Here is a 26,266-nt window from a genome sequence, read left to right as displayed (position 1 = left end):
AAAAACGCGGATGTGATGCGAAACGCATCCAAGAAAAATCCTTGTCGACTCAGCGCGGATGCAGCCAAGAACGACTCGGTTGACGCGGTCATAACTCGGGAGAGTCAATGGAGTTTTGTTGACTCTGTTGGGCATAACGCGGAAAGTGGATGTGGTGCAACACGGAATGCAGCAAGGTAAAAGGGAGTCGACTTGAGCGAGTTCCTAGTCGAATCAAGGAGATTTTAAACACTGATTGTATCAATCTTTGAAGGGTGGTGAAAAAATAAAAGACAATATGAGTTAGTGCAATTATCAAAACTTGGTAGTGCCAATATCAATGGCCATATATAAAAAGTATATAAAACTGACTCAAGTTTTGTCCACTTACTCGTTCAATGTGACTCCGAGCCAACCCACTTCGAGTCTAGTTTTTTAGTTTGGTAGAGTACACTTCAAATGGATAGAATTTTTGTGCCAAGACCCCCTCTCTCTCTCTCTCTCTCTCTCTCTCTCTCTCTCCGCACGTGCCTTGCTGAAAGAAATGCACAGGAGCACGTGACATATCGGCCATCTGATTCATGCAGAGGTTTTGTATTTCGTGTGTCTCTCACACACGTGCGGCTCTGGTCAAAAAGGGATGCTACGCATGTGGTATTAAAAGAAAAGGGTAGCCTGTTCAGAATTTTGGGTTGGTGTCTCGAGAGATATGCCCAATGGAACTTCAATTTTATAAACAGAGACCTGAAGTTAAAAGTAGTTCTTTTCTTTCAATGGTGCTTATGATTAAAGAGTTGGTTCCTTTCAAGGACCATCTAAAACATAAAAAATTACACTAATCAGGTGATCTTGATAAGGGGATTATAGCAAATATGAACCTTAGTTCAATTCAAAATGAAGAGTTACTTCAACTTCTCCTGCTTCATCCATGTCTCTCACCTGGATTTTATTTTCTACGTTTTATAGAGAATTGTTCGGCGTACGCTCCTTGGATGGGGGCCAGGCACCACTCATCCTTACCATTGGATCATGATCAGATGATGAAGATGAGTTTCTACATCATTGTTTGGTGCAATTTCTACTTAATCCAAAATAAATAAGTGTCCCTCCAATGCTCAGCCTCCACGTGTCACCGTCCAAAGATTCGAACGTGTCACCTGCCATAATTCGATCCAGCAGTAATTAAAAACTTGTGAAAGCTTTTTTGTTTGTTAAGCGAGAAGATTAAGCCTAATCACAATCAAAATTATACAAAAGTGGAGTCGATCTTCAATATTAGTATTTAAATTCATTTTCTTTATAAGGGTTATTCTTTGCTTGCAAAAATACTCATTTTCTTTCTCTATGCATTGCCAACTCTAAGGCCCTGTTTGTTTTGGATTCTGAGAGCTAGTTTTGCAAAGTATGAAGAATTCAAATGGGCAGACAAAAAAGGGCTATGCAGAATCTATGTTATTTCAAAAAATAAAATCATCATTCCAATAGAATCTATGTTTCTTTCATTTTCCTTGTCAGAGTTATCAAGTTCCCATTGTAGAGAAAAAGAGTAATGTGGAAGACAAGAAGAAATATGCACGCGTTGGATATAAATAACAATTTTCAAGAATTTGTTTCTTTCGACGTAAAAACGGAAGTAAAATTTGTTTTATGTTGTAGAAATGAACATAAAACAAAATTTTAAGTCCATTTTACGTCGAAAGAAACAAAGCCTAAAAGAAGTTTGACATTGATCAACAACTGTTTTCAATAAAGGCAGTTTAACATTGATAGTAGAACAAATATAAGGATACATTCTCAGAATGTTGGGTAGAATGTTGGGTCTTCTAAACAGCCCAAACAAATCCATCGCCCTGGCTACTAGATTACACTTAAAAGTTCCATGTTGCTTCCCACTGATGTTGCTGTTGTTGAGCTCAGCAAAGCCAACTTCGGTTTAAGATGTGTTCAGCTAGACAGATTTAAAGATGCTACTGTAGAAATGGGAACTGGTTGGGAGGTTTCATACTGCCTAAATACAGCACATAATAGATGGGGTCAGTACAAAATAAGAGGAATTGTTAGAACTGATATAAAACTGGTAATTACTTCAACAGGATGTCACTCCCTAAACCTCCACATACTCTGCCAGAGGAAATAAACAGCATAGCAAATAAAGGTTCTAAACATGTAAGCAATCGAAAGAAAACTTGCCGTTTGAATACGCGGATTTTAGAATCCAGGATTTCTTCAAAATTGTTGATGAGAGACAAGAGAAGAAGTAGACCAGCCATCATTTTCTGATTTCTCGCCCTTTTTTCCGTCAGCAAGAGAGTAGTAGATCATCTCATGTTTCCAGGTTTTAGAAATCTCAAGATGCAGGAAAGATTTCTAAAACCTTGTTTTCTTAATTAAAATCCAAGAAACGCTGTCAGGACAGCATATAGCAGCTTGATCATGAACCCTCTTGTACACTGTTTTCAAGCTAAAACCTGGATTCTAAAATCCGCATATCCAAACGGCCCCTAAAAGTAAAGGTGTAATAGGTATCCATCCAAGAGAAAGGTTAACAGAAATAACTTGTCAACCCTAATTGAATACAAGCTGAAGGCCTTGTATTTAAGAAAAAAATAGGGTTTTATTTCCACTTGGGTGAATTCAAATAGAATAATAAGACATATATAGACTAGAAGATCTCATTAGAGGGGAATGGAATGATAGGAAAAAACCCTCTCTGGGGTCCGTGCATCTTCGTTAGATTTAGTTATGATGGTGCCCACAATCCGACTGCACGTACTAGCCTGGTAGATATATAAATCTATCTTGAAACGGTTGTGTGTTGGGGTATGGTATGAGGGTTGGTACTGGGTGTAACGATTTTACCCCTAACGAGTTATATTTTTTTTTTTGGATGATATAGGGCATCCCAATTCAATTTTAGGGCGGGACTATTCCATACTGATACGCGCAATCACCCATAAACCATGTGCATCGGGTAAGCCGGGGGGATTCAAACTCGTGTCAATGGGGAGCATATCCATGACTTTAAGCCAAAGAGCCACACTCGTACTTGTCTTGAGATTCACTGAAAAGCTTTAATTACTTCTCACAGAAGGATGTGAAGACAGGACTGAAATTGATAATGAGCACTCCCATTTCTTCCAGTTACTCCATTATACTTTCTGTTGGAAAGTTGCCTTATTTCCCACCAACCGTAGCTTGCTTGGGTGGGAAGGCAAGAGGCAAAAAAGAAAGCTACCCTTTAGGTTTTGGGGAAAACCTAAATACCAAAAGAGAGTGTGTTTTCTCTTGGGGAAGGAGACCAAGAGATCGTGTTTCTCGCCCGTGGAGTAGGCTTGGCCGAACCACGTAAAATCCTGGTGTTCATCTTGTGGCTTGTTGGTTACTTTTATCTTTTCCGTTTAATTTGTGCACGATCGGATTGATTTGCCCGGGCGGGTTTTTCTCAACAAGTGGTATCAAAGCTCAGGTGGAGCGATCGTCAAGGCTGAGTGGAGTGATCGTGGGTGTTGTGGTTGGATCGTAGTTAGGGCACGATCTTTGGGAGTAGAAAGATTGCCCAAGAAAGATTCTCGTTCGAGGTAGTTCGGAGTAATCTGAGATGGCGGTAAAATCAAATTCTACTCAGTTCAACATCGACATATTTGACAGAAAAGGAAGTTTCACCCTAGGACAGGTGAGCGTGAAGGACATCCTAGTTCAACAGGACCTTGCTAAGGCGTTGAAGGGAAAGGATGGGAAGCCGGAGAAGATGACGGATGCCGAGTGGGAAGACATTGAGTCGAAGGCGGTCAGCACGATTCGACTATGTCTAGCAGATAGTATTATGTTTAACGTTATGGAAGAGAAAGATGCGTCTAAATTATGGGAGAAGTTGGAAAAGCTTTACATGTCCAAAAGCTTGGCCAACCGGTTGTATCTGAAGCTGCAATTGTATGGGCTGAAGATGTAGGAAGGCGAGGATCTTCTGGAGCACATTACGGTGTTCAACGGGCTTGTGGATCAACTCCACAAGGTTGACGAAAAGTTGAAGGAAGAAAACAAGACCCTATTACTTCTTACTTCGCTTCCTGATTTGTATGACAACCTGGTGACGGCTTTATTGTATGGTAAAGATACGATAAAGTTGGAGGAAGTCACGGCGTCGCTCTTATCGAATGAGATACGAAAGAAACCTGTTCTTGGTGGAAGAACATGGGTTAGTTGTACATGGTGAGAATCAAAGAGGAAGGTCGTCTGACAGGGATCAGGAAAAGGCAGGTCAAGATCCAAGGTCGGCGGAAAGAGTGTGCAATGTTACCGTTGCAAATAATATGGCCACATTAAGCGGGATTGTCCGAGGCGAGCTCACCAGGCAGACAATGGTGCTATGAATACTGTGGTGGCGGTAACGGATGAACAGAGCGAAGAGTTTGGAGATGTTCTCACAGTCTCCACTGGTAATCACACTTCTCCTCATGATGAGTGGATTTTAGATTCAGGATGCTCTGTTCATATATGCTCCAGGAGAGAATATTTTGATACGTTCCAGGAGACAAGGGCAGGTGTAGTGTCCTTGGGTGACGGGTCTACTTGTGACGTCACGGGAGTTGGGACGGTAAAGATCAAGATGTTCGATGGAGTGGTTCGTACTTTGCGTGGTGTGTCGCATGTCCCAAAGATACGGCAGAATATAATATCTCTTGGCCGGTTGGACCCCAGGGGTTGTAGGATTTCAGCTGCAGGTGGAGCCATGAAACTCACACGCGGCTGTATGGTTCTGATGAAAGGAGAGAAGTGTGGCGGATTGTATCGTCTGGTTGGGGACACGGTGACTAGTGTTCTAAGATCTCGATGGTTAGTTGGAAACGGTGTGAAAGCGTGTGCACTCGTAGGGTCTTTTTCGCAGTTGGTGCAGAGACGGGTATCCAGGTTACAGACGATGGTGAGAGGATGACAGTATCTGGGTTGGGGAGGAGGGATCGAGATCCCTCTCCAAGGTTGACTAGGTGAGTCAACGGGTTGGCAGCTACACATGTGCTTTGGCCGTATTGATCGAATCGGGAGGAGTCAGAACCAAGGTGATTCGAGGTTGTGTAGCTGGTACTTTAGAAGGCCAATGGTGGTTTGCGGTAGTAGCAGACTGGTGACAACATCAACGGAAAATCTTCAGGTGGCTGGGAAATAAGCCAAGGTGGAGATTGTTGGAAAGTTGCGTTATTTCCCACCCACCGTAGCTTGCTTGGGTGGGAAGGCAAGAGGCAAAAAGGAAAGCTACCTTTTAGGTTTTGGGGAAAACCTAAATACAAAAAGAGAGTGTGTTTTCTCTTGGGAAAGGAGACCAAGAGAGGACGAGCGAGAGGCTTGGGGTGTGACGGTTACCTTAAGGGAGAGAGAGAAAGAGAGAAGAAGGAAGAAAAGGGTTTTTCCTTGGGTTTCTTCTCAGGTTCGTCTTGGGTTTTCTTTCGGGTTTTCTCGGGTTTCTCTTGTGTACGATCGTGGGTGAGAAGCGACGAGAGGGTTGCGGGTTTTGGGTTTTGGGTTTAATCCATTGTAATCCTTGTATATTGCTCTCTCATAGTGGAAGATCGTGTTTCTCGCCCGTGGAGTAGGCTTGGCCGAACCACGTAAAATCTTAGTGTTCATCTTGTGGCTTGTTGGTTACTTTTATCTTTTCCGTTTAATTTGTGCACGATCGGATTGATTTGCCCGGCGGATTGTTCTCAACACTTTCAATGACCATGAAATTGCCAGTGGTTTGCTTGCAACCTGCATTTGTTCTAGTGCAGTGCTGTTTTAAAATAATCTTTTGGAAGTTAATAGTTTTATATATTTGACATACAAACATATTTTCTGTGATAGTAGAATCTGATACAATTAAGAAAATAAAATACAATTAGTATCAGACATTACTATAGGGAAACAAGGACTATTTTAAAGTGAATTTGACACTCAAAATTGAGGACTGAAATTTATGACCCAACATCAGCCCATATTGCAAACGATAACCAAACCATACCACCAAACATATAAAAGTTTCGAGTATCAGCATTCGACAATTTGTGGAGGTCACACGATCAGCCCATGCAACCAAATCAGCAAGCACAAGGAAACCGGTTGTGCCTATATACCAGTGTTTTTTTCACTTTCCTACGTTAAGATTCACTTTCCTATGTTAAAGACCAGAGTTAGAATCCAATGGGAATCTGCTCTGGTGAGTTAGTACTACTAGCAATAGTTCACACAAAGAATAAGATCAAGCAACCCAATGGCATACCTATGTTACACCACCATAGTAGTTTGTCATGTACATGAATCTTATGCTCCTAAATATTTTTAGGTGATTGAGTGCATCCATAGGGATTAGTCCTGCCCTAAAATGGGATGGGGATACCCTATGTCATCAATATATATATATATATATATATATGAATCTGATGCACCTAAAAGTTTAGATGCCTGCCTGCAGTCCGATATCCATACACATTCATAACTGTATGCATGTTTATGCACCCAAGAGCAAGGATCTATGAATGAGTATATATAAACATTGGATAAATGCGGGTAGGCAAACTTATATAAATCCATCCAGGAGGAAGAATAATTTTTTTGAATGGCAGAGAAGTTGTAGATTATTAAAAGATAAAATATTAGCACCTGATATAAAAGAATTTATGCTGGGAGACATGAAAACATATCTCAAAACACTAAACAATAAATACCTCAGTGGAACCTAAAATGATCGAGTCCCTGTTAGCATCTGGATGGCCAGTCATTCTCCTACAAAGAATATGATTCTTAGATTATGATTATTTATAAGCAACTGAGAAGCCAAATAAAACAAGCACAATGAAGAACCTGGCTTCTCAGACTTTGGGAGATGTTTGGACATTATAGAGGCCTGCATTTAAACTTGTTGTCAGTGTCTCTCTAAAGTATGCGATCACTAATACATAGAACTTACAAAAATATTCCGTCATCAAGCAAAGTTTAGTAAACTCGGTCAAGGCACCAAAATCAAACAAAGTCAGTCAGAAAGAGCAAAGACGAACAATAGCATAACAATAGGGAACTGAATAGAACAAATGAGGGCATTTTGCAGCCAAGGTTTAAAATTTCGGTTTCAGTTTCGGACATAGCCAAAACCGAAATCTTGGCCGAAATTCAGTAAACACAAATTTCAAACTAGTGCTGAAATTTCTGTAATTTCAGCCGAAATTACAGGGAAAAAAAAGTAAATTTCAGCCGAAATTGCCGAAATTTCGGTTTCAGGTAGTTTCTGTTTCGGTCGAAATTTGAAACCATGGTTGCAGCAAAATATTGACATTCGTACACCAGGAGCATGACAATTAGAAAATTCAATTATCTGCATGTCATACACACCTATGAAACATTTTCACCTGATCTAAAAAAATCAAGTGCAAAGCATGATGAAATTCCATGATCTGTATGGCATGCCCAACTATGAAACAATTGCACTTGACATAAAAAAATCAGGCGCAAAGCGTGATTTCAAAAGCTAACTGCATAATTACAGAAGGGGGTTATAAAACCTGCTCCTGAATGATGCTCCTGGCTTCAACGAGCTGAGCTTCAAGCTCAAGCTCTCTCTCACTTGCTTCTGAAGTGACCTCTGCTCCTTTTTGTGCATCTTGAAGTTGAACCATCCGTTCCTTTCCCATGCGATGAAAAATAATTAAATGTTACGAAAACAAAAGATGGGAAAAAGAATTGGCAATTGATTGTCATTAAAAAGAATAGTCCAGTGTAAGCGTTTTGCCACCTGTAAGGGAAATGACATGTTCATCCCCTTTTCTTCCCCGGGTCACGCCCTTGTAGTGTAAAAACTAAAAAGAGTATACACAAATACACTAGAGGAGGTGGCCCGGGGAAGAAAAGGGGGTGAATATATCACTTCCCAAAACGTAAATGGCAAACCTAACCAGCACGCACGAATGCAATTAAAAACTGACCTTACCTTGATAGAGGTCATCTTTGTCCGCAAGCTCTCTTCTATTTGATCCCTAGCCATGTGGAAAGGCAGATCAAAGACATCCTGCAAGTAGCCAAATCAATAATTCAACACAAGGACCATTTACATCTTAAACACGGCATCAAAGCCATAGAGCAACAGTCCATTCGATAATAACTAATCTTGCAATCTCAAGGATGAACAAAATATCACCATACCGTCCTACCACCTAGTGGTGAATGGGGGGCCTCGACATCACGCCTTTCATCTATGCCCAAAGTTTGCTTGGATAGCCCATTCGGAGCATTTAGGAAATCACGCATATCCATCTGAAACAAAAATATCCTCAATGCCCATTGTCAACCGCTGTTTGAATTAATATACACTTCTTGTAAGCATAATTAAAAACTGAGATTAAACATATAATAATAAATGAAAATGTGTAGAAAGGATATAGTTGTGGATGGCAGATGGAAATGTGTAGCAAAGTAGTGATTACTGCAATTGGATCAAGATACGACTAAACCCACAGGCAGTATAATATGATACAAATTGAGGTTATATATAGTAGTATAGATATTAAAAGGTTGAATATGTACATCATGGATATCAGTAACCACCTAGCATTAATAAATATTTTAAGGAGTAAATGATTCAAAGGAATATGCATTTTCCCCGACAAATGATTCCTAACCAACCATATTTCCAGAGGATGATAAATTGCAATAGTGTTTTGTTGGAGTCTATATGATTCGGAGGCTCAGCATCCCCTATCATCATATGTACTTACCATTCACTACTGATTCAGAGGCTCAGCATCCCCTGTCATCACTCTTTTCTTTGTTAGCTTAGTTCTATGAAGTGACTGGTGATTTCTTTCTTGTGTTGGTTGCTCGTGCAGTGATTGGTGACTTGTGATTATCTGAGGATAGTGAGTTTATGGCTGCCTCCACTGGTTCTTTTACTATGGAGATACATAACATACAAATGACATCCATCATGTTGGATGGATTGAATTATCCTCCATGGAAAATGGCTGTTGAAACCTTTTCTCCTTGCCCGAGGAAAGGATGAGTATATTGAAAGGGACCTTCATCATGTTGGATGGATCGAATTATCCTCCATGGCGAATGGCTGTTGAAACCTTTTCTCCTTGTCCGAGGAAAGGTTAAGTATATTGAAAGGGACCCCAATACAGAGGATAAGTTGTATGGGAAGAAGATGTTGTGAGGATAAGTCATATGGGAAGTGGAGGCAAGAAGATGTTCTAAGCCTGTGATCAAGACTCTTCTTCGGAACAAAATGGAATCCAAGGTTGCTGGTCGCATGATGTATATCCGATCATCCAAAGACATTTGGAAGCGAACAGAAACCTTGTATTCAGGAGTGAACAACTTGACTAGGATATGTGATGTGTACTCAGAATTCCTGAATTTGAAGCATTGAGACAAGTCAGTTTAAGAATTCTACTTTCTATGAGATTCGATGTGAGCCGCTTGATATGTATTTGCCATTCACTACTCTCTTGGCCAAGCATCAGGAGGATTTGCTTGTGGTGCAGTTTCCGGATGCTTGGGTTCTAGAGTTTCTACCTATACGTCGGCAAATCATTGGTTTAGGGTCCATTCTCTCTCTTGATGAGGTGTTCTCCCGAGTAAAGAGGTTTATGCAAGTTGAGGGCTCAAGTGAGCGAACAGCCCTAGCTGCTCAGTTGGGCAGTGATCACAATGGTCGTTGTGATTCAGGAGGAGGTCGTGGTACTGGTGGTCGTGGAACCCAATTTTGAACTCACTATTGTACAGACGGTCACTCTGTCGATTATTGCTATGATCTGCATCCGGGGTTATGGGCACCTTGATATGCTAGTCATGCTTCGGTTGTTATGTCTGAGAGCTCCATACCACCGTCATCTAAACTAGTTGATTCCTTAGTGGTCTCTCGGGTCGCGTATGATGAGTTTTTGAGATCTAAGGGCAAAGGCAAGCAGCCAACTGCCACCTTAGCCCAACAAGGTAGCACTTCCTCTTGTTTCCTTTCTGCTTCTGCGTCATGGCTTATTGTTTAGAAAGCGCCCAACCTCCTATCTAAGGAGAAGGTGTAGCTACCCCTCATTCAGGCCCTTTCATTATCTTTTGTCCTTTATGTACCAAAATTCCTTTTAATTTACTTTATGTTAGTCAGTTAACTAAACATTTAATTGTTCTTGTGAAACTACCGGTTACTCCAAAAGCTTAAGCTGTTGGAGAAGGCGTTATTTAATCTTTTATACTTCAACACTCCCACGTGTGGCCCCTCTTTCTTTGGGTTGGCCTACATGTGGCACATGTGGCCCCACTTTTTGGGTTGACCATTGCATGTGAATTTTTTATATCAAGGAGGTTTGAACTCGGGACCTTTGCTCTAATACCATATAAAACTACCAGTTACTCCAAAAGCTTAAACTGTTGGAGAAGGCATTATTTAATCTTTTATACTTTAATAGTTATATTTCCTTCTTCCCTTCTTATTGTGTTTTCCAGGATCTAAAGACCAGGAGGAAGATTGGTTTGGGTCGTGAGGTGGATGGGCTTTACTACCTTGATAGACGAGGGAAAGTACAGCTCTACGAAGCTCTATTGAATCCTTTCAGTGGTTGCCACTTAGACCACCCTTCAGTTGAGAAGCTTTGGAAGTCAGTCTTAGTGTCAAGTCCAGTCAGTCCATTTCTGTGTGTTCTGTGAAATGGGAAAACATCATAAGGTGTCCTTTCCCTCTAGAGTAGTTAGTCGTGTCTCATCCTTTTTGAGTGAGTTCATTATGATGTATAGAATCCTGTCGAACTCCATCTTTGTTTTGTTTTAAGTACTTTATTATTATTATTTTATGATTATTCAAGAATGACATGGTTGTTTTTAGTCAAAGATCGTTCAAAAGTTTTCTCTGCATTTCGTGTTTTTATTCAGATATTTGCAATAAAAAACAATGTTCAATTGGATGTTTACATACTGGTATGCCAGGTAATACGTTATCAGTCCTCATGTGCCTATACCCTCTAGCAAAATAGAGTGGTCGAGAGAAAACTTTGCTACCTTCTTGATATGGCCTGCTCTCTCATGTTTCAGATGAAAGCCCCTAAGACCTATTGGAGTGATGCAGTGCTTAGTGCTTGTTTCCTTAGTAATCATCTACCTTCTTCCGTGTTGGATAATCAAACTCCATTTTCGTTGGTATCGTCTGGACTGTCGACCGCCTACTGTCCTGCATAGTTCCGCGGATGCCTATCAGTGGCATTGTCGTCTTGGCCATCCATCGCTTCAGCGGCTTCAGCAGACACATCTTGTTCCAGGACCTCTATCCTCTTTTCAGTGTGAGTTGTGTGAACTCGGGAAGCACCGTCGTGTGTCATTCCCTTCCCAAGTCATTAGTAGAGTCTCTAGTCCGTTTCAATTAGTTCATTCTGATGTATGGGGACCCTCTAGGGTCGCATCTGCAACTGGGTTCAAGTATTTCATTGTCTTTACTAATGACTATTCTCGCATGACATGGTTGTATTTACTTAAAGACCGCTCTGAGGTCTTCTTTGCCTTTCGCACATTTCATGTTGAAATTCAAAATCAATATGATTGCAATATCAAATGTCTACGCACTGATAATGCTAGAGAATTTTTATCTGGTTTACAAGGTCGGGATTATTTATCAACCCATGGCATCCTTCACAGACCTCCTGTGCTTACATCTCTCAGCAGAATGGTGTTGCTGAGAGGAAGCTGCGTTACTTACTCGAAGTAACTCGCACCCTACACTTCCAAATGCGGGTACCTAAGCAGTATTGGAGTGAGGCTGTCCGTACTGCCCGTTATTTGGCTAATCGCCTTCCTTCTTCCATCCTTCGTGGGGAATCGCCCTTCATGGTCTTACATCCTGGGAAGGATCCATTTCCACTTACCGCTCGTGTCTTTGGATGTGTTTGTTTTGTACACCACCTAGGTCCGGGTCGTGACAAACTGGATCATCGGTCCGAGAGATGTGTTTTCATGAGGTACTCGTGTACGCAGAAGCGGTATCGTTGTTACAGTCATCGTCTTAGTCGATGGTTTGTGTCTGCTGACGTTACATTGTTTTAGTCTGAGCCATTCTTCCCTCAGTACTCTGAGCATCGTACCTCTCTTCCAGACTCAGAGCTCGCTCTTCCTCGACCGATCCTACCGGATTCACTTGTGATTCCATCTATTCCTCCTTTTATTCCTGTGGCTTCTTTGCCAAATCTGGAAATTGTGCCTACCCCTGTGGCACCACCAGAGCCTCCAGTTACTGCGAAGCAATATCAACGACACCGGCAAAAGACTGATCCCACGCCACCTCCAGCTGATCTGTCATCCTCTCAGGCGATGATCCCAACGTCTTCTACTCAGGTATCCACCCAACCTACCTCTAGTGAGCTTTCTAACTTCCCTATTGCATCCCGCACTCGTTCTCATTCTACAGCACATCCTAACTCTAATTTTGTTTCATATGAAAATCTCTCGCCCTCCTTCAAACGCTTTGTATCTTCTTTGTCTTACGTTTCCTTACCGCAGAATGTGGTTGAGGCTCTCACCCATCCTAGCTGGCGTGAGGCAATGGACCTGGAAATGGGTGCACTTCACACTAATGAGACTTGGGATATGGTTGCCTTACCATCTAGTGCTCACGCTGTTGGTTGTCGATGGGTGATCTCCATTAAATACTTACCAGATGGCACTAAGCGCCTGAAAGCACGTCTGGTTGCAAAAGGGTATACTCAGACATTTGGTGTTGACTACACTGAGACGTTTTCTGTTGCAAAAATTCCATCTGTTCGAGTTCTTTCTTTGGCAATAAATGATGGTTGGGCCCTTCATCAGTTAGATGTAAAGAATGCGTTTCTTCATGGGATCTCACAGAGGAGGTGTATATGGAGCAACCACCGGGTTATGTTGCTCAGGGGGAGATGTCCTCCTCTATATGTCGTCTACGGAAATCTCTCTATGGACTCAAACAATCTCCCCGTGCATGGTTTGGAAGGTTCAGCGAGGCAGTCATGCGCTTTGGCATGAAAAAATGTGCAGTGGACCACTCAGTGTTCAGTCATCACTCTTCAGAAAGTTGCATTTTGCTGATTGTGTATGTTGACGACATCATCATCACAGGTAGTAACTCAAGAGGGATAATGAAATTGAAAACCTTCTTACAGAAAGAATTTTTCACTAAGGATCTGGGATGTCTTAGATACTTCCTTGGAATAGAGGTACCACGCTCGTCTAAAGGGCTTTCTCTATCAGAAAGGAAGTATGTCTTGGGGTCAAGCCGGCGTCTGTAACCATGGATCCTAATGTGAAACTGGTTCCAGAAGATGGTGATATATTGGAGGACCCTTATTGATATAAAAGACTAGTGGGTAAACTCATATATCTTACAGTTACAAGACCAGACATATCATATGATGTAGGGGTAGTCAGTTGGTACATGAGCTCCCCTCGTACCTCTCACTGGGCTGTATTTGTTCAAATCGTTGTATCTAAAGGGCGCTCCAGGAAAGGGTTTGCTGTTTAAAAGACATGGCCATATGAAAATTGAAGGGTTCTCTAATGCAGATTGGGCTGGATCTCCTGCAGATAGGAGGTTGACTACGGGTTATTATACCTTTGTAAGCGGTAACCTAGTGTCATGGAGAAGCAAGAAGCAAGATGTCATAGCCAAATCTAGTGCAGAAGCAGAATATAGAGCAATGGCACATACAAGCACTGAACTCATTTGGTTGCGCTCACTTCTCTCTGAGATTGGCTTTGGTCCCTCTTCTCCTTCGATGTTGTATTGTGATAACAAAGTTGTGATACACATTGCTACCAATCCAGTGTTCCATGAGCGCACAAAACATAATGAAGTGGACTGCAATTTTATTTGTCAAAGAATTCAAAAAGGGGAGATACGAACTGAGTTTACTCGTTCAGTGGATCAGTTGGCTGACATGTTTACAAAGTCATTGAGCAAGTCTAAATTGAGTGATATTTGTAACAAGCTAGGAATGCATGATATATACATTCCAGCTTGAGGGGGAATGTTAGAGTGTGTGATATGCCCAAGGGCATAATGGACTTTGTAACTGTAACCCTAATATAAATATAATAGAATGAGGGGGAGATCATCTCATCTTATTCTTTTCTTTCCAACTCTTTCTCTTAAAAAAATTAAAAAAAAAAAAAAAAAAACTAAATGAAGCAGTTCCTTATTCCACATGGGGTAGCACAACAACACAATCCACATAAAATAGATCAGGCACAAACACAGATCAGGGCAGCACACTAGCTACCACCCAAAAGCAACACAGTCACAAATAGGGCAGCATGCTAGCTACTCCCACCCATGGTTTTTAATTTCGGTTTTGGCTAAAATTGCGGACTTATTCGAAACCAAAATTTTCGCCGAAATCTAGAATTTTCTGGCGAAATTCCATACGGGGCTAACAGAATGCCATTTTTTTTGGGACAAAATTTCGACTGAAATTTCGGTAATTTCGTTTGGAATACTTTAACGGAATAAAAATATTATTTTATTACGAATTTCGACGAAATTCCTGAAATTTCCTCCCTAAATTTAGAACGAAATTTGGTAAATTTCAGGAATTTCAGTTTTGGTACATTTCGGTTTCGGTCCTCACCGAAATCCAAAATTTTGGATTTCGGTCGAAATTAAAACCATGCTCCCAACAAGACAACACACAATCACAAATTAGCGCAGAACACTAGCTACTCTGCATGAGGGTAGCCCAGTCACTAATTAGGACCATGGTTTTAAACTTTCCTGAAATTCCTCCGAAACGACCGAAATGTTTCCGTTTCAATCCCCCACCAAAACGAAATCTCAATGAATTCCTTCCACGTCATTATTTCCTCCTGAAATTCCTGAAATTCAACCGAAATCCCCAAAATTCGACCAATATGGTCAGAACAACCAAAAAAATGGAATGATGTTATGATCTATATTTCATTTCATTTCGTTAATGTAGATAATGATATTTGGTAGGCAACACCATTGAACTACACAACAAAGTAACCATATCTCATGCATGGAATGTCAGATCAACATGCGGCCAGTAATACTTCATAACAATACGTGATATTAACATCGAGTTGGGGTCCTTGGAGGGGAGACTAGTCATTGTACTTTCTTATACTTCATTACATTGGACTTCTTTATTGACTTTCTTGTTCCAGGTATGTGCGACAACACATATCACTAGGTATTCAATGTGATTAAGCCATTATGGATTTCTTTCTTGCTTATGTGATGGCTTTTAAGTATGTATTTATGCTTATTCTAACATTTCTGAAAGTTTCATCTTAAAATTTCATCGTTTGCATATGTTTCCATGCGTTTCCATGATTTTACAAGATTTCCACCGAAACCGAAATGTTACCATTTCCGTGCCAACCGAAACCGAAACAGAAATTTAAAAGGAATTTATTCGCCATTGCGTCCCATAAAGAGGCCATGGTTAAAGATTGTTTTGAGAGAATCAGTGACAGGATTATATGGAGGCCGGCTTTTAGAAGGAATTTTTTTGACAGAGAACTTCCATCGGTGGCTAGGCTTTTTAAGTTGTTAGAAGGTTGCTGCATCAGGCATTCTGGAGTGGATAAGAGGGCGTGGATCTAGGATTCTTCTTGGTGTTTACTATCAAATCTTTCAACAATCAGTGCCTTGTATTGTGCTCTGATTGAAACAAAGGTGTGGAAGATTCAAGTTCCTCCTCAAGTATGTGTTTTCAGTTGGGCGGCCATTCGTGACCGGTTTGAGACTGCGGACTTCCTTAGGAATCGTAAGATGTTGATAATTGACCATTGTGCTTTGTGCATAGCGGCGGAGAGTCGGTGGATCACATCTTTATCCATTGCGCAATAGCCACGGAGGTGTGGTGTAGAATCCTATCCATGTTTGGAATATCTAGGGTTTTCCCATCTAAACTTCCAAATTTATTAGAAGGTTGGTCATTGATCCCCTGGAAGTAAAAAGGGAGAGTTTTATGGGCCGTGTCTGTTCTAGCCAACCTTTGGAAAGAAAGGAATGCTAAAGTGCTTTAAGGCGTCTCCAAATAGCCTTATTTCTTATTCATAAAAGTAATAGCCTTGACTATTGCTTGGGTGACATGCCTCACTTTGTCCCGTTTTGATTTGGCTTTTGACTTATGGGAGGGTTGGAAGGAGATATGCTTTAGCGTTGAGTGCCGGCCCTCTATTGTTCAAAATTGGCAGCCTCCTTCTATTAGGTTGTTTAAACTTAACTTCGATGGTTCTAGTAGGGGTAATCCGGACCCTGCTAGCATTGGAGGCATCCTTAGAGATCCTTGGGGCGAGATCATCTAGGCATTTTCAGAGCCGGTTGGCATAGCAGATGCTAGTGAGGCGGGGGTCCGAGCTGTCCACCAGGGGATTATTCGATTGGAAAAGGATTGCATGGACAGGATGATAGTTGAGGGTGACTCTCTTAACGCCATCTGTTGGCTTAGAGGATCATCTGTTCCCCCTGGAGATTCTCTCAATTTTTTATTGAGATTCATGATAGGGTAGTTGGATCATCTATCATTTTCATGCACATTAGAAGGTCAACTAATGGTATATTGATCATCTAGCTAGGGATGGAGTAGAAAAGCACGGTTTGGAGATACTTGATTTTCTGGCCCCTTGATTCGGTGCCCATATTGTATTTCTTTGTTTCTGCTTTCTTTATTGCTTGTTTCTCTTTGTAATGTTTTGGGTTGACTATCTCGGTCCTACCATTGGAAAAAAAAAAAGGACAACACAATAGCTACTCCACACAAACACAGCAAGAGGATCATTTGAGCTACACAAACACTATAGAGGCACTATCAAGCCACATGACAGCATGAAGACAATATTTAGGCAACATGAACAGCAAGTAGGCTATATGCGCTTTCAGATTCCATGTATATGGGTGGTAAACAATCTATAGCCAACGCAACTTTGTAAAAATTTGACGGAATTAATGTTGCATAGGCAACACCCAGCCATCTAGGCCAAATTCCACTTTGATTTAACACTGAAAGAGGAATCGGTTCGGCAACAGCCCCATCAGCATCTCGAAGTAATCCCCCAATCCCAGCTAAGCCTCTATTTCCTAAGCCGGAACCATCAAAATTTAATTCAGGATGAAAATGGAAATTTCCTAAGATGGAAATTGGCTAAGCTTGGTAATATCCATGTGCTCTCCATTTGATGTCACCCATGTGCTTTTGATCCATGTATTCTCTCTCATGCTACATCAGTTTTCATGGCTCGTGCCGAGCCATCGATTTTAAAGCCTCTGGGATCGCCTTACGGCATTTGGATGATCCATTTTTTGTAGATAATCTACAGTCCAATCTTCAATCTGATCATTGATCGGATCAATCGAATCTATTTGATCAATCTGGTTCATCCAATCAATCGAATCTATTTGATCAATCTGGTTCATCCAATCATCGATCCAATCAATTTGATCCATCCATTCGTCGATCCAATCAATCTGATCCAATGCACCTGCATTAGGTGGAGACCAAAAAATGAAACATGCCAGTCAAAAACGACAAGTTTCGGCCGACATTTGATACAATGTTTTTTTGTGAATGTACTTTGTGATATAAAAAATCAAATGGCAAATCCAGTCTATTATGAAACAACCGGTGCCAACCATGGATAAATATCGAGTAATTACCTGCATCGAACGTAATGATGCTCGTAAATCAGCATTCTCTGCCATCAGCTCTTGCTTCTTCAACTCATATGCATCCACCTGATAGTCGCGTAGACATTTGTAAACCAAGTACACATCATCAAAATTCATCAAAACAGAAAAAGGTCAATAATCCTTCTTACAATCATTTTATAAAAATCATTGTCCGCCTTCTTTCCATTCCAAGTCCCACGTGGTCGCCCTTCTTTCTGTTTACATGTACGATAAATGGCATAAGATGAATGCATATAACATAGATCCCTACTAAATATTAAACTGACCAATAAGTACCTGAAGTAAATTCATTATCTCCATGCCTGACCTAGATTCCTTCTTCTTCTCCATCAAGACTTGGTTTAACCTCTCCTGAAGAAGAAAAAAGTGAACGCCCCTATTATGAAACTTCGGCATCTCATGCTTCCCATTGTTACTTGTGAGTGCCAACATAAAAATATGACTGTGATCATATTGCCTTATCAGTATTTCTGAACATTAAACCATTTATGCTCCATTTCTTTCGACGTAAAAATGGACGTTAAATTTTTTTTATGTTTATTTTTACAACATAAAACAAATTTTATGTCCATTTTTACATCGAAAGAAATGTAGCCTTACAGAATTCCAAAGGCTGGCAATAGAACAAGAAATTATCATACCTGCAATTTAATGTATTCCTTCTCTTTTTTCTTCATTTCATGTATTTGTTGAGTGCGTACTTGCTTTTAAAATAAAACAATACATTTAAATTAATAATGGTCAGGATGTCATATATTTAAAAGCTACAATATCCATCAAAAACCATAACACAAGGCATACGCATATTCCTGAGTTAAATGCTAAGAGATAGGATGCATAAAAGCACTCATTTGTGGAAAAACAATGTACAGAAAACAAATCCGCACCTGATTACCGATAACCATTCTTTGAAATTCATCCCGTTCCTGCTGCAACTTTTCAATCTGGGCCTTGAAGTTTGCCGTATCTTTAGCTTCCTGATCATCTGAAACTTTAGAAGAGTATATATAAAAGTTTAAGATGCCATTGCAACTAAAAAGGAACCTATAAAGAGTAAGTTTCATCAAACCATGCGAGTTATAGTGGCCAACTCTCGATCTTTGGCAGTTAATTGAGCCTCGAGTCTCTCAACCTTGGCCTCTAATCTTGATATATCGGATAACAACCTATGATAAGGTAGACAATAATGTAAGCAAAAAAAAGGAAAGAAAGATTCACTTGCGATGGTATATCACACAAGTGATAAAGTTAGACAGAATTAAAATAATCTAGACAACAGTTCCCTCAGCAAAGATGCTTCTCAAGAACTTTGAGAACTGGGATCCATTGGATAACTTTGAAGCAAACTCAACTGATTGTGAAAAGGAAAACTGCAGAGTTCCAATATTTTGCGTGGCAGCGGAAAGTTCTTTTAAATAAAGTATGGAAAATTAACATTACTACTCAGATTTAATCCTCCTACAAAACAGTCTAGCTCATTGCTGCCCCAGCTGTAAGTGTCTTAGAATTATTTAAGAAGGTCTTTAGGATGAGATGATCTTATCACCATTTTTTATAACATGGTCTAATTACACATGGCACTTTGTGGTGATCATTTTCACTGATCAGGTGGCCCACCAACAGTCTAGCTCATTCCATTTAGTCCAACTCAATTGGATGATCTAGTCAAGGAATTGATCGGTGGATTATAATCATCCAATTATAGTATGACCAAAGGCAATGGACTGAAGTAGTGGTGGCCCACTAGATCAATGGAACTGATTACAAAGTGTTATTTAAGATGAACAAGGCTGTGCAAAACGACATCACTGATGTGTTACCAAAGGCATTTCTATTATTTAATCTTTTTTTATATATGTTGATACACCTCTGAATCATGAACCAGAGTCAGCTGTTCAGGGTATCAACACACCAACGAGAGTCGAGCCTCAAAGGGACAGGGGTCAGCCCAAGTGGATGTCAGAATACGTAATCAAGAAGTAGAAAGGTCACTATCAGGGAGGTTAATACAGTTGTAAAGTAGTTAGAACTATAGTTAGATGGTAATCATGGTGAGGACTGTAGTTAGTCAACAGTTGTAACAGATTCAGCTATAGCATAAATGTACTGAGCTTTCTGAAGAGGGTAATGAAATGAGATAATCAAATTCCTTTTCTCTATTCTTCTTCTTCCTCTTCCTTCCTCATTCTCTTAAGAACTGGGTAGTTACTACATTTCACAGAACAAGAAGTATCATATGTTTAGGTAATTAATGTCGCCAATGAAAAGAGTTAAATAGGCAAAATAAATTTTAAAAGCTATTCCGGTAAATAATGGTAATTGTCCAAATTTTAGGTGGATTTTGGTACCATTCGAAGAAAAGGTGGTTTTTGACAATATTCCCATTTAATATAGAACCGACACTGGATTAACTAACTCTTTAGATAATAGATAATCTTTATGACATTGTTAGTCTAACGACACTTATTCAATTGTTAGACTAACTTTAAGTTGTTAGTCTATCAAATTTTCACAAAAATGAAAGATGTCACCTAAGTAGTGTTAAACTATTTAACTTTAAATATGTTTCAGCTGAAATCTATTTCTGGTGAAATCAATTTATTCCAGCAATCAAAATACGTACATCCAATGACCCATCAGAGATATTCCTAGGCACAAGAATTTAGTAGATGTTCCCCTATATCATACAAATTTTGAGTTGGTTATGGTGTTTGTGTTGAGTTTTGTTAGGCTAGGTCTCCTCAAACAAGAAGGTTCAATGCTTGCAAGGAAGCACCCAATTCGGCTTCTTGATATCCTTATGAGGGGTTTAATCTTTTATCATGTCATCCCATTGGTTAAATTGGGTCTCACCAACTACACTAACACAATACTCATCTTTGGATTCCATAGATTGAGCTTCAGCACTATTCTCATTATCATCAGACACAACATTTGCTCCATCTAGATCCAGACATCAGGACCTTGAGACATGCTAGCTATAACCCCAGAAAGCCACTTTATTTTATCTCAATGAACATTGTGATCATTGGACACTCGTAGTGCCAATTCAACTGGTTTTCTTATCATCAATCAATCACAGGATATTAAAATCTATACGAGTAATAAGTTGGCTTAGTAGAAGAATAAAAAGCAGCATAAGCAGCTCAATCAAGTGTACCAAGTCTATTGCAATGGCTTCAACCGTGTGTGCATCTCTTATTGGTGCTGTTTCAGAGAGAAGATTTGGGTTCTCTGGAAAAAATGACGATGAATCTCAACTATAATAATGGAAGTGCAGTTACAGTTACCTTTAATCCTTTGAGGGGTACCAATCCTCGAAACTAGAACCTATAGGTCAAAGGACGGGACCTTTTACCAACAGGGCAGCCAAGAGGTTGGTTTTTACCTTTAATCCTCTTATAGAACAGTCCAAACACATATATCATATATGCCAAGTTTCAGTGCACAAATACCATTTGAACAAACAAAACACGAAAGGTAACACTGCTGTGAAATGGGTAATGAACTCGCCATGATTACCCCCTTTATGATTCCATACATCTACAGCTGGTAAAGAAATTATGCAAGTATGGTTGAAAATAAATCCAACACTTACTCAATCAACAAACGCCATTATTTTGAAAAGATTAGGGCACACTACCTCTGTCTCTGATCATTCGACGATTCCCTGAATTCAATATCGCGTTGTCTTTGTTGGAGGAGAGAATATAAACAATTGCACGTACGCGCAATCGAAACCTGCAAAAGGAATAACACACATAAAATGTAGAACATTTCTAGCAAGAAAAATGACAAAATTAGAGATTTTTACTAATCTTGGATAAATTACAAAGAGAATCAATCGGTGCTTATATAGAACACTTACATGATAAACATAGAAAGATGTTATGATAAAAATGAAAAGTGATAAGAACATAACATTATAATCTAACCTAATTACTAATTGGGTTTTTGCTAACGCGTTAAGGTGCATTGGAAATATAATTTTACAAATGTTTCAAATGAAAAAGTCTTAAAACATTTGTTAAAATCTCATAGAGTGTGTAAAATTATGTTTCCCACCAAAACACTTACTACCTCGTTCAATCCAACGGTGAGATCTCACATATTCTAACAAAAAACAACTACAAATTCCAAAACAAAACCTATACTTCAACATGAATAACACACACACATACAATGTAGAATAGTTCTAGCAAAAAAAATAACTAAAAATCCCAAAACAAAACCTATAAAGAACGCACCGGATCATTAGCAAAGAGATCGAGAGACGCGGGGAATCCAAATGTGACCAATGTCTGGTTCAGATACTTAGTGCAGTGGTCCAGATTTTCGACATTGGCAAAAGTATACTCCCTACAAGAAAAATCAAAACCCTAGAAAAAAAAAAGAAGCATTCATCTAAAAATAGAAACATAAGGTCGAAATTATGAAGATTTGCTTACCCAATTCCAAATCCAGATTGAGTAGATGCCTGCAAAGAATTTTACCTAATTAGAACATTAAAAAAAAGAGTAGAGGAAAAATAAATTAGGGTTTATAAAGAGATTGTTTTGTAAGAGAACCCTTAGATCTAATTCGGGATCGGTTGGAGACATTTTCAGAGCTTTTTTTTTTTGTAGAATGGTGAAAAGAGGAAGAAGAGAAAGGGTTTAATGAATACAGTAAGTAGGAAATTTTGAAATGAGGGAAATATGGGGGGGCTATTAAAAAGGGATTTATGTTAACGTGCGCCGGGGTATTTCGACCTTAGATTCGCGTTGCTGAGGAGAATGGGGATCGTTAATGGGTTTAATCCAACGGTTGCGATTGTTTAGTTTAGTGGTATTGTGACTACTTCAGTGCACGTTAGTCGTGGGACTGGGAGAAAGGGAAAGGGCACGTGATGTGGCGCGCTTTGGTCCGACACAGCATGCGCTAGCGTACCGTTAAGGGAACAGAGTATTTATATATGTTTATAGAGAAGTGATAGGCTCACTCGCGCGAGCAAGATACTCTCATGTAAGGGTTTCTTTAGCCATCTTTTTTTTTTTTTTTTTTCTAGCGTTTGTTTACCCATTTTTGGGAATAGTTTTTTTAAGGGTGCAACTCAGGTCGGGTTGGATCGGGTTGAGGCCAACCCTAACCCAACCCAACCCAAGCCCTCGGGTTGAGCATGGTCAACCCTAAGCCAACCCCCCTCTGAGTGTCTCAATCTTATCCCAGCCTATCTAACCCAAAATCGGGTCGGGTTGGTTCGGGTTTAGCTTGGGCCAGACAGATAAATACAATAAGCCAAAGAAGATCAACATTCACTTAGAGGACGGAGGTTGGGTTTAGGTTGGGTTTAGGTTGGGTCGGGTTGCCAAGGCCTCAACCCTAATCTAACCCGAAATTAAATTAGGTTGGCTTTTCCCAACCCAATCTGAGGAAATGCCAACCCAACCCAAGCCAAAATCGGGTTGAGCCCGACCCAGGTTGCAACCCTAAGAAAATAAAGAACTTGGAATAACCATGATAGTATGGAAGACTATTTGTCGCCTCTTGGAAAAATTATAAAATGAGGTTAGCTAGCCAAGTGTCTCATTTTTAACCCTGCTCTATATCCGGCTAAACATCTAACGGAATTACAGAAAGGTCATCTCTCTCTCTCTCCTCTGGTCCTTAAATTTCTACTGATTTCTTAAATAACACCCTTTCATTTCATTTCTACCTTCCCTGTACCCTCTTTTTATTCAATTATAGAAGGGATTGTTAGGAAAATGCAAAGATTTCATGATATTGTGAAGTAAGGGTAGAGTTGCAGAATTTGTAAAAGAGGGGTTGTCAGGTTTTTAAAAGACGAAAATACCCCTCTTTAGTTTTACTTTTAACCCATGAGTTTTTACTTTTAACCCTTATTTTTACGTTTTAACCTTCTCTCTGTTTCTCTCTTCCCAAACGACTCGCCGGAGAAACTCGCCAGAGAAACTCGTCTCCGACGTCGCTCTCGACGGCCGTTGTACTCACCGGAAGCAGGAGTCCCATAAACTTTCACCGTTTGTCACTTTTCCCATTCTCTCTTCCGAAAGGACGGTTTATCTCGCCGGAGAAACTCGCCGTCGACCTCGTACATCTCTCCCGAAGCCCGTTCTACTCGCCGGAAGCACGACATAGTCGGCGGAAACCACCCCCTCTTGCCGGAATTCAGTTTCCTCCCCTACAGGAAGGTAATTTTCAAATATTTCTTCTAGGGTTTAGTTTATTTTGGGTTTTTTTTAGGGGTTGGATCTCACACACTTTCAACAATGTATGTTGCTCTACATTGCTCTCTGAAGCTCTTTTAAGTGCCTCTTGACAAGTGTGTGAAACGGATATGCATTAGTATGTAATTTTTAAGGCTTGGAAATGGTTTCGAAGGGGTTTCATTTGGAGGGTTTCGGAATTTTGAGGGTTTCAATGGGCTGGAACTATTAATTGTTAGGAAGAAAATATCTTGATATAGGGTTTGTAGGTTTTCAAATGTTGGGCATTGATTTTTGGTTTGAAAGGGTTTGATTTAGGGCTTTAAATGGTTTCAATGATCTCATTTAGGGTTTCAATGGGTTTGAACGGTTTAGGGTTTGTTGTAGGGTTTTTCAATGCTTTAATTTAGGGTTTCAATGGTTTCAGTGGTTTGAATGGGTTAATTTAGGGTTTGGTTTCAATGGTTTCAATGGTTTGAAAGGATTTCATTTAGGGTTTGAAACAGCATTTTGGGATTGAAGGGGTTTCATGTAGGGTTTCATTATTTTCATTTTGGGTTTCAAAGTATTTAAATGGTTTAGGGTAAAATTTAGGGTTGATTTAGGATTTCAATAGTTGTCAATGGTTTGAGTTAGGGTTTTAGTTGGGGTTTGAATTCTTTCATTTAGGGTTTCAATGCTTGCAATGGTTTAAGGGGTTTCAGTTAGGATTTCAATGGGTTTCAATGGTTTGAAAAGGTTTCATTTAGGTTTTCAATGGTTTCGGCATATTTCATGTTGGATTTCACTCTAGTTCATAGGGTTTCATTTAAGGTTTGAAAAGGTTTCAATGGTTTATGGTTGCATTTATGGTTTCATTTATGCTCTGTATGGTTGCCGGGTTATTTTTGTTCCTGGGAGTTATGTGGGAGAAAAAAATACCCTGGGAGATAGGTCGGAAAAAAAAGTCGTAGAAGTATCCTGGTAAAATAAAAATCCCATGTTTGGTTATGTGGGAGAAAAAAATAGCCTGGGAGATATGGTGGGAAAAAAATAACCTTTGTTTGGTTGGTTGAACTGTTGGGTAGAAAAAAATTCTTCTGAAGCTTATTATTGGTTCTTGAGTTTATTTTAGTTCCTGGGGTTATGTTGGGATGGGATGAAAAGGCAATCATTACAAAAGTGGGATTAAAAAATTCACCCCACAAGTAATCATTACAAGAGTGGGATTAAAATAAACCTAGTGCTAAAAGGCAACCAAACATGGGATGGGACCAAAATTTAACTAACTCTCCCACATAACTCCCACGAACCAAAAAAAAACCCAGCAACCAAACAGAGCATTAGGGTTTCAATGGTTGCATTGGGGTTTGAAAGGGTTTTATTTAGGGCTTATGAAATTGGAACTAGTATTCCATGGAAGTTGGATCCATGGAACCAAATATTAGAAAGTTGGAAGCAGTATTCGATGGATCCTCTATCTAGTAATATTGGTTCCAACTGTGTAATTTAAGGTTCCCTGGATGCGCTAATCAGTAATATGTTCCAACAGTCTAATATGTGGTTCCAACTGTCGAAATTGTTGTTCGAAAGGGTTTCATTTGACTTGGTATTTCAGCATTTTTGATTTTCGGTGTGAAAGGGTTTCATTCAATGCGTTTCATTCACTTGGGGTTTCAATGGTTTTGAGTGGTTTCAATGGTATGCATGGATCTTCTCTGCGGTAAAGAGTGGTTTTGTTTGAAGTTTGTAAATGTTTTTAAATTCAAGTATCTATATAGTGTTCCATGTGTGTAATAGTAATTAAATGTGGTTTGAAGTGTGTTATACTGCATCGTACTTTGGTAAATGTGTGTTTGAAGTTTGTTTTCGTTCAAGTATCTTGTCCTGGTTTCTGCAAAGAAGAAGTGGAAGTGGTTCCCTTTTTCGTATTTGCAACCCCCTAAAAGCGTAAGCCAAAACCCCAATATAGAGATCATGCCGCGCACAAAGAACGCGAAGAAGACTGCCACTGTGCCCCAACGCTCTTCCAGCCGCAAACGGAAAGGGAAGGCTGTCCGTGAGCCCTCCTGTAGACACCCCATTTTGACCGTGCCCTAAACCTTCCAATTTTGTGCAAAACCCCATCAGATCAATGATCTAGGGTCCCAAACTTAACCCTAGGCTAGCTTTGGGTCCCAGCTAGGTCCCCGCAAAATTTCGTCAAAATCCGAGTACATTTGCCTAGCGAACGAGCAGAGAAAGGACCGTAGTGTAAACCAGAAAAGGGGGGTGAATTATCCTGGAACGGTGCAGAGCAGATTTCGAATAAGACACGATTGGATGGTGCGTCCATCAATTTTTCCGCCAATAGTGCGCCCATCAATATTGGTAGTGTCAATATCACCACCCTGTTTTTATAAAATAAAAAAAA

At 40.0% G+C, this 26,266-nt stretch overlaps 1 protein-coding gene across 2 annotated transcripts; it reads right to left on the bottom strand.

The window, feature by feature from the left end:
• Positions 1-689: 689 nt before the first annotated feature.
• Positions 690-22,343, bottom strand: LOC143856162 (uncharacterized). Of its 2 annotated transcripts, none has more exons than XM_077366265.1 (16): positions 22,237-22,343; positions 22,117-22,145; positions 21,916-22,027; positions 21,312-21,409; positions 18,738-18,834; positions 18,556-18,645; positions 18,310-18,372; positions 17,945-18,019; positions 17,797-17,862; positions 17,636-17,713; positions 8,146-8,256; positions 7,934-8,011; positions 7,509-7,628; positions 6,814-6,856; positions 6,678-6,735; positions 690-1,136 (listed from the first exon to the last, which is right to left on the bottom strand). In XM_077366265.1, exons 1-15 carry the CDS (start codon positions 22,267-22,269, stop codon positions 6,728-6,730), a joined length of 1,101 nt encoding a protein of 366 aa, XP_077222380.1. In that variant the 5' UTR covers positions 22,270-22,343; the 3' UTR covers positions 690-1,136; positions 6,678-6,727. The 2 variants fall into 2 exon arrangements, with proteins under 2 accessions (XP_077222380.1, XP_077222379.1); XM_077366264.1 differs by lacking the exon at positions 690-1,136 and adding an exon at positions 1,706-1,987.
• Between the last annotated feature and the right edge of the window lie 3,923 nt (positions 22,344-26,266).

The sequence above is a fragment of the Tasmannia lanceolata genome, unplaced genomic scaffold (assembly GCF_043159265.1).
Source record: "Tasmannia lanceolata isolate RefF3 unplaced genomic scaffold, GAP_Taslan_0.1 ptg000023l, whole genome shotgun sequence".
NCBI lineage: Eukaryota > Viridiplantae > Streptophyta > Magnoliopsida > Canellales > Winteraceae > Tasmannia > Tasmannia lanceolata.
The sequence above is the reverse complement of the archived record's forward strand: the minus strand, read 5'-3'. Positions and strand labels throughout refer to the sequence as shown.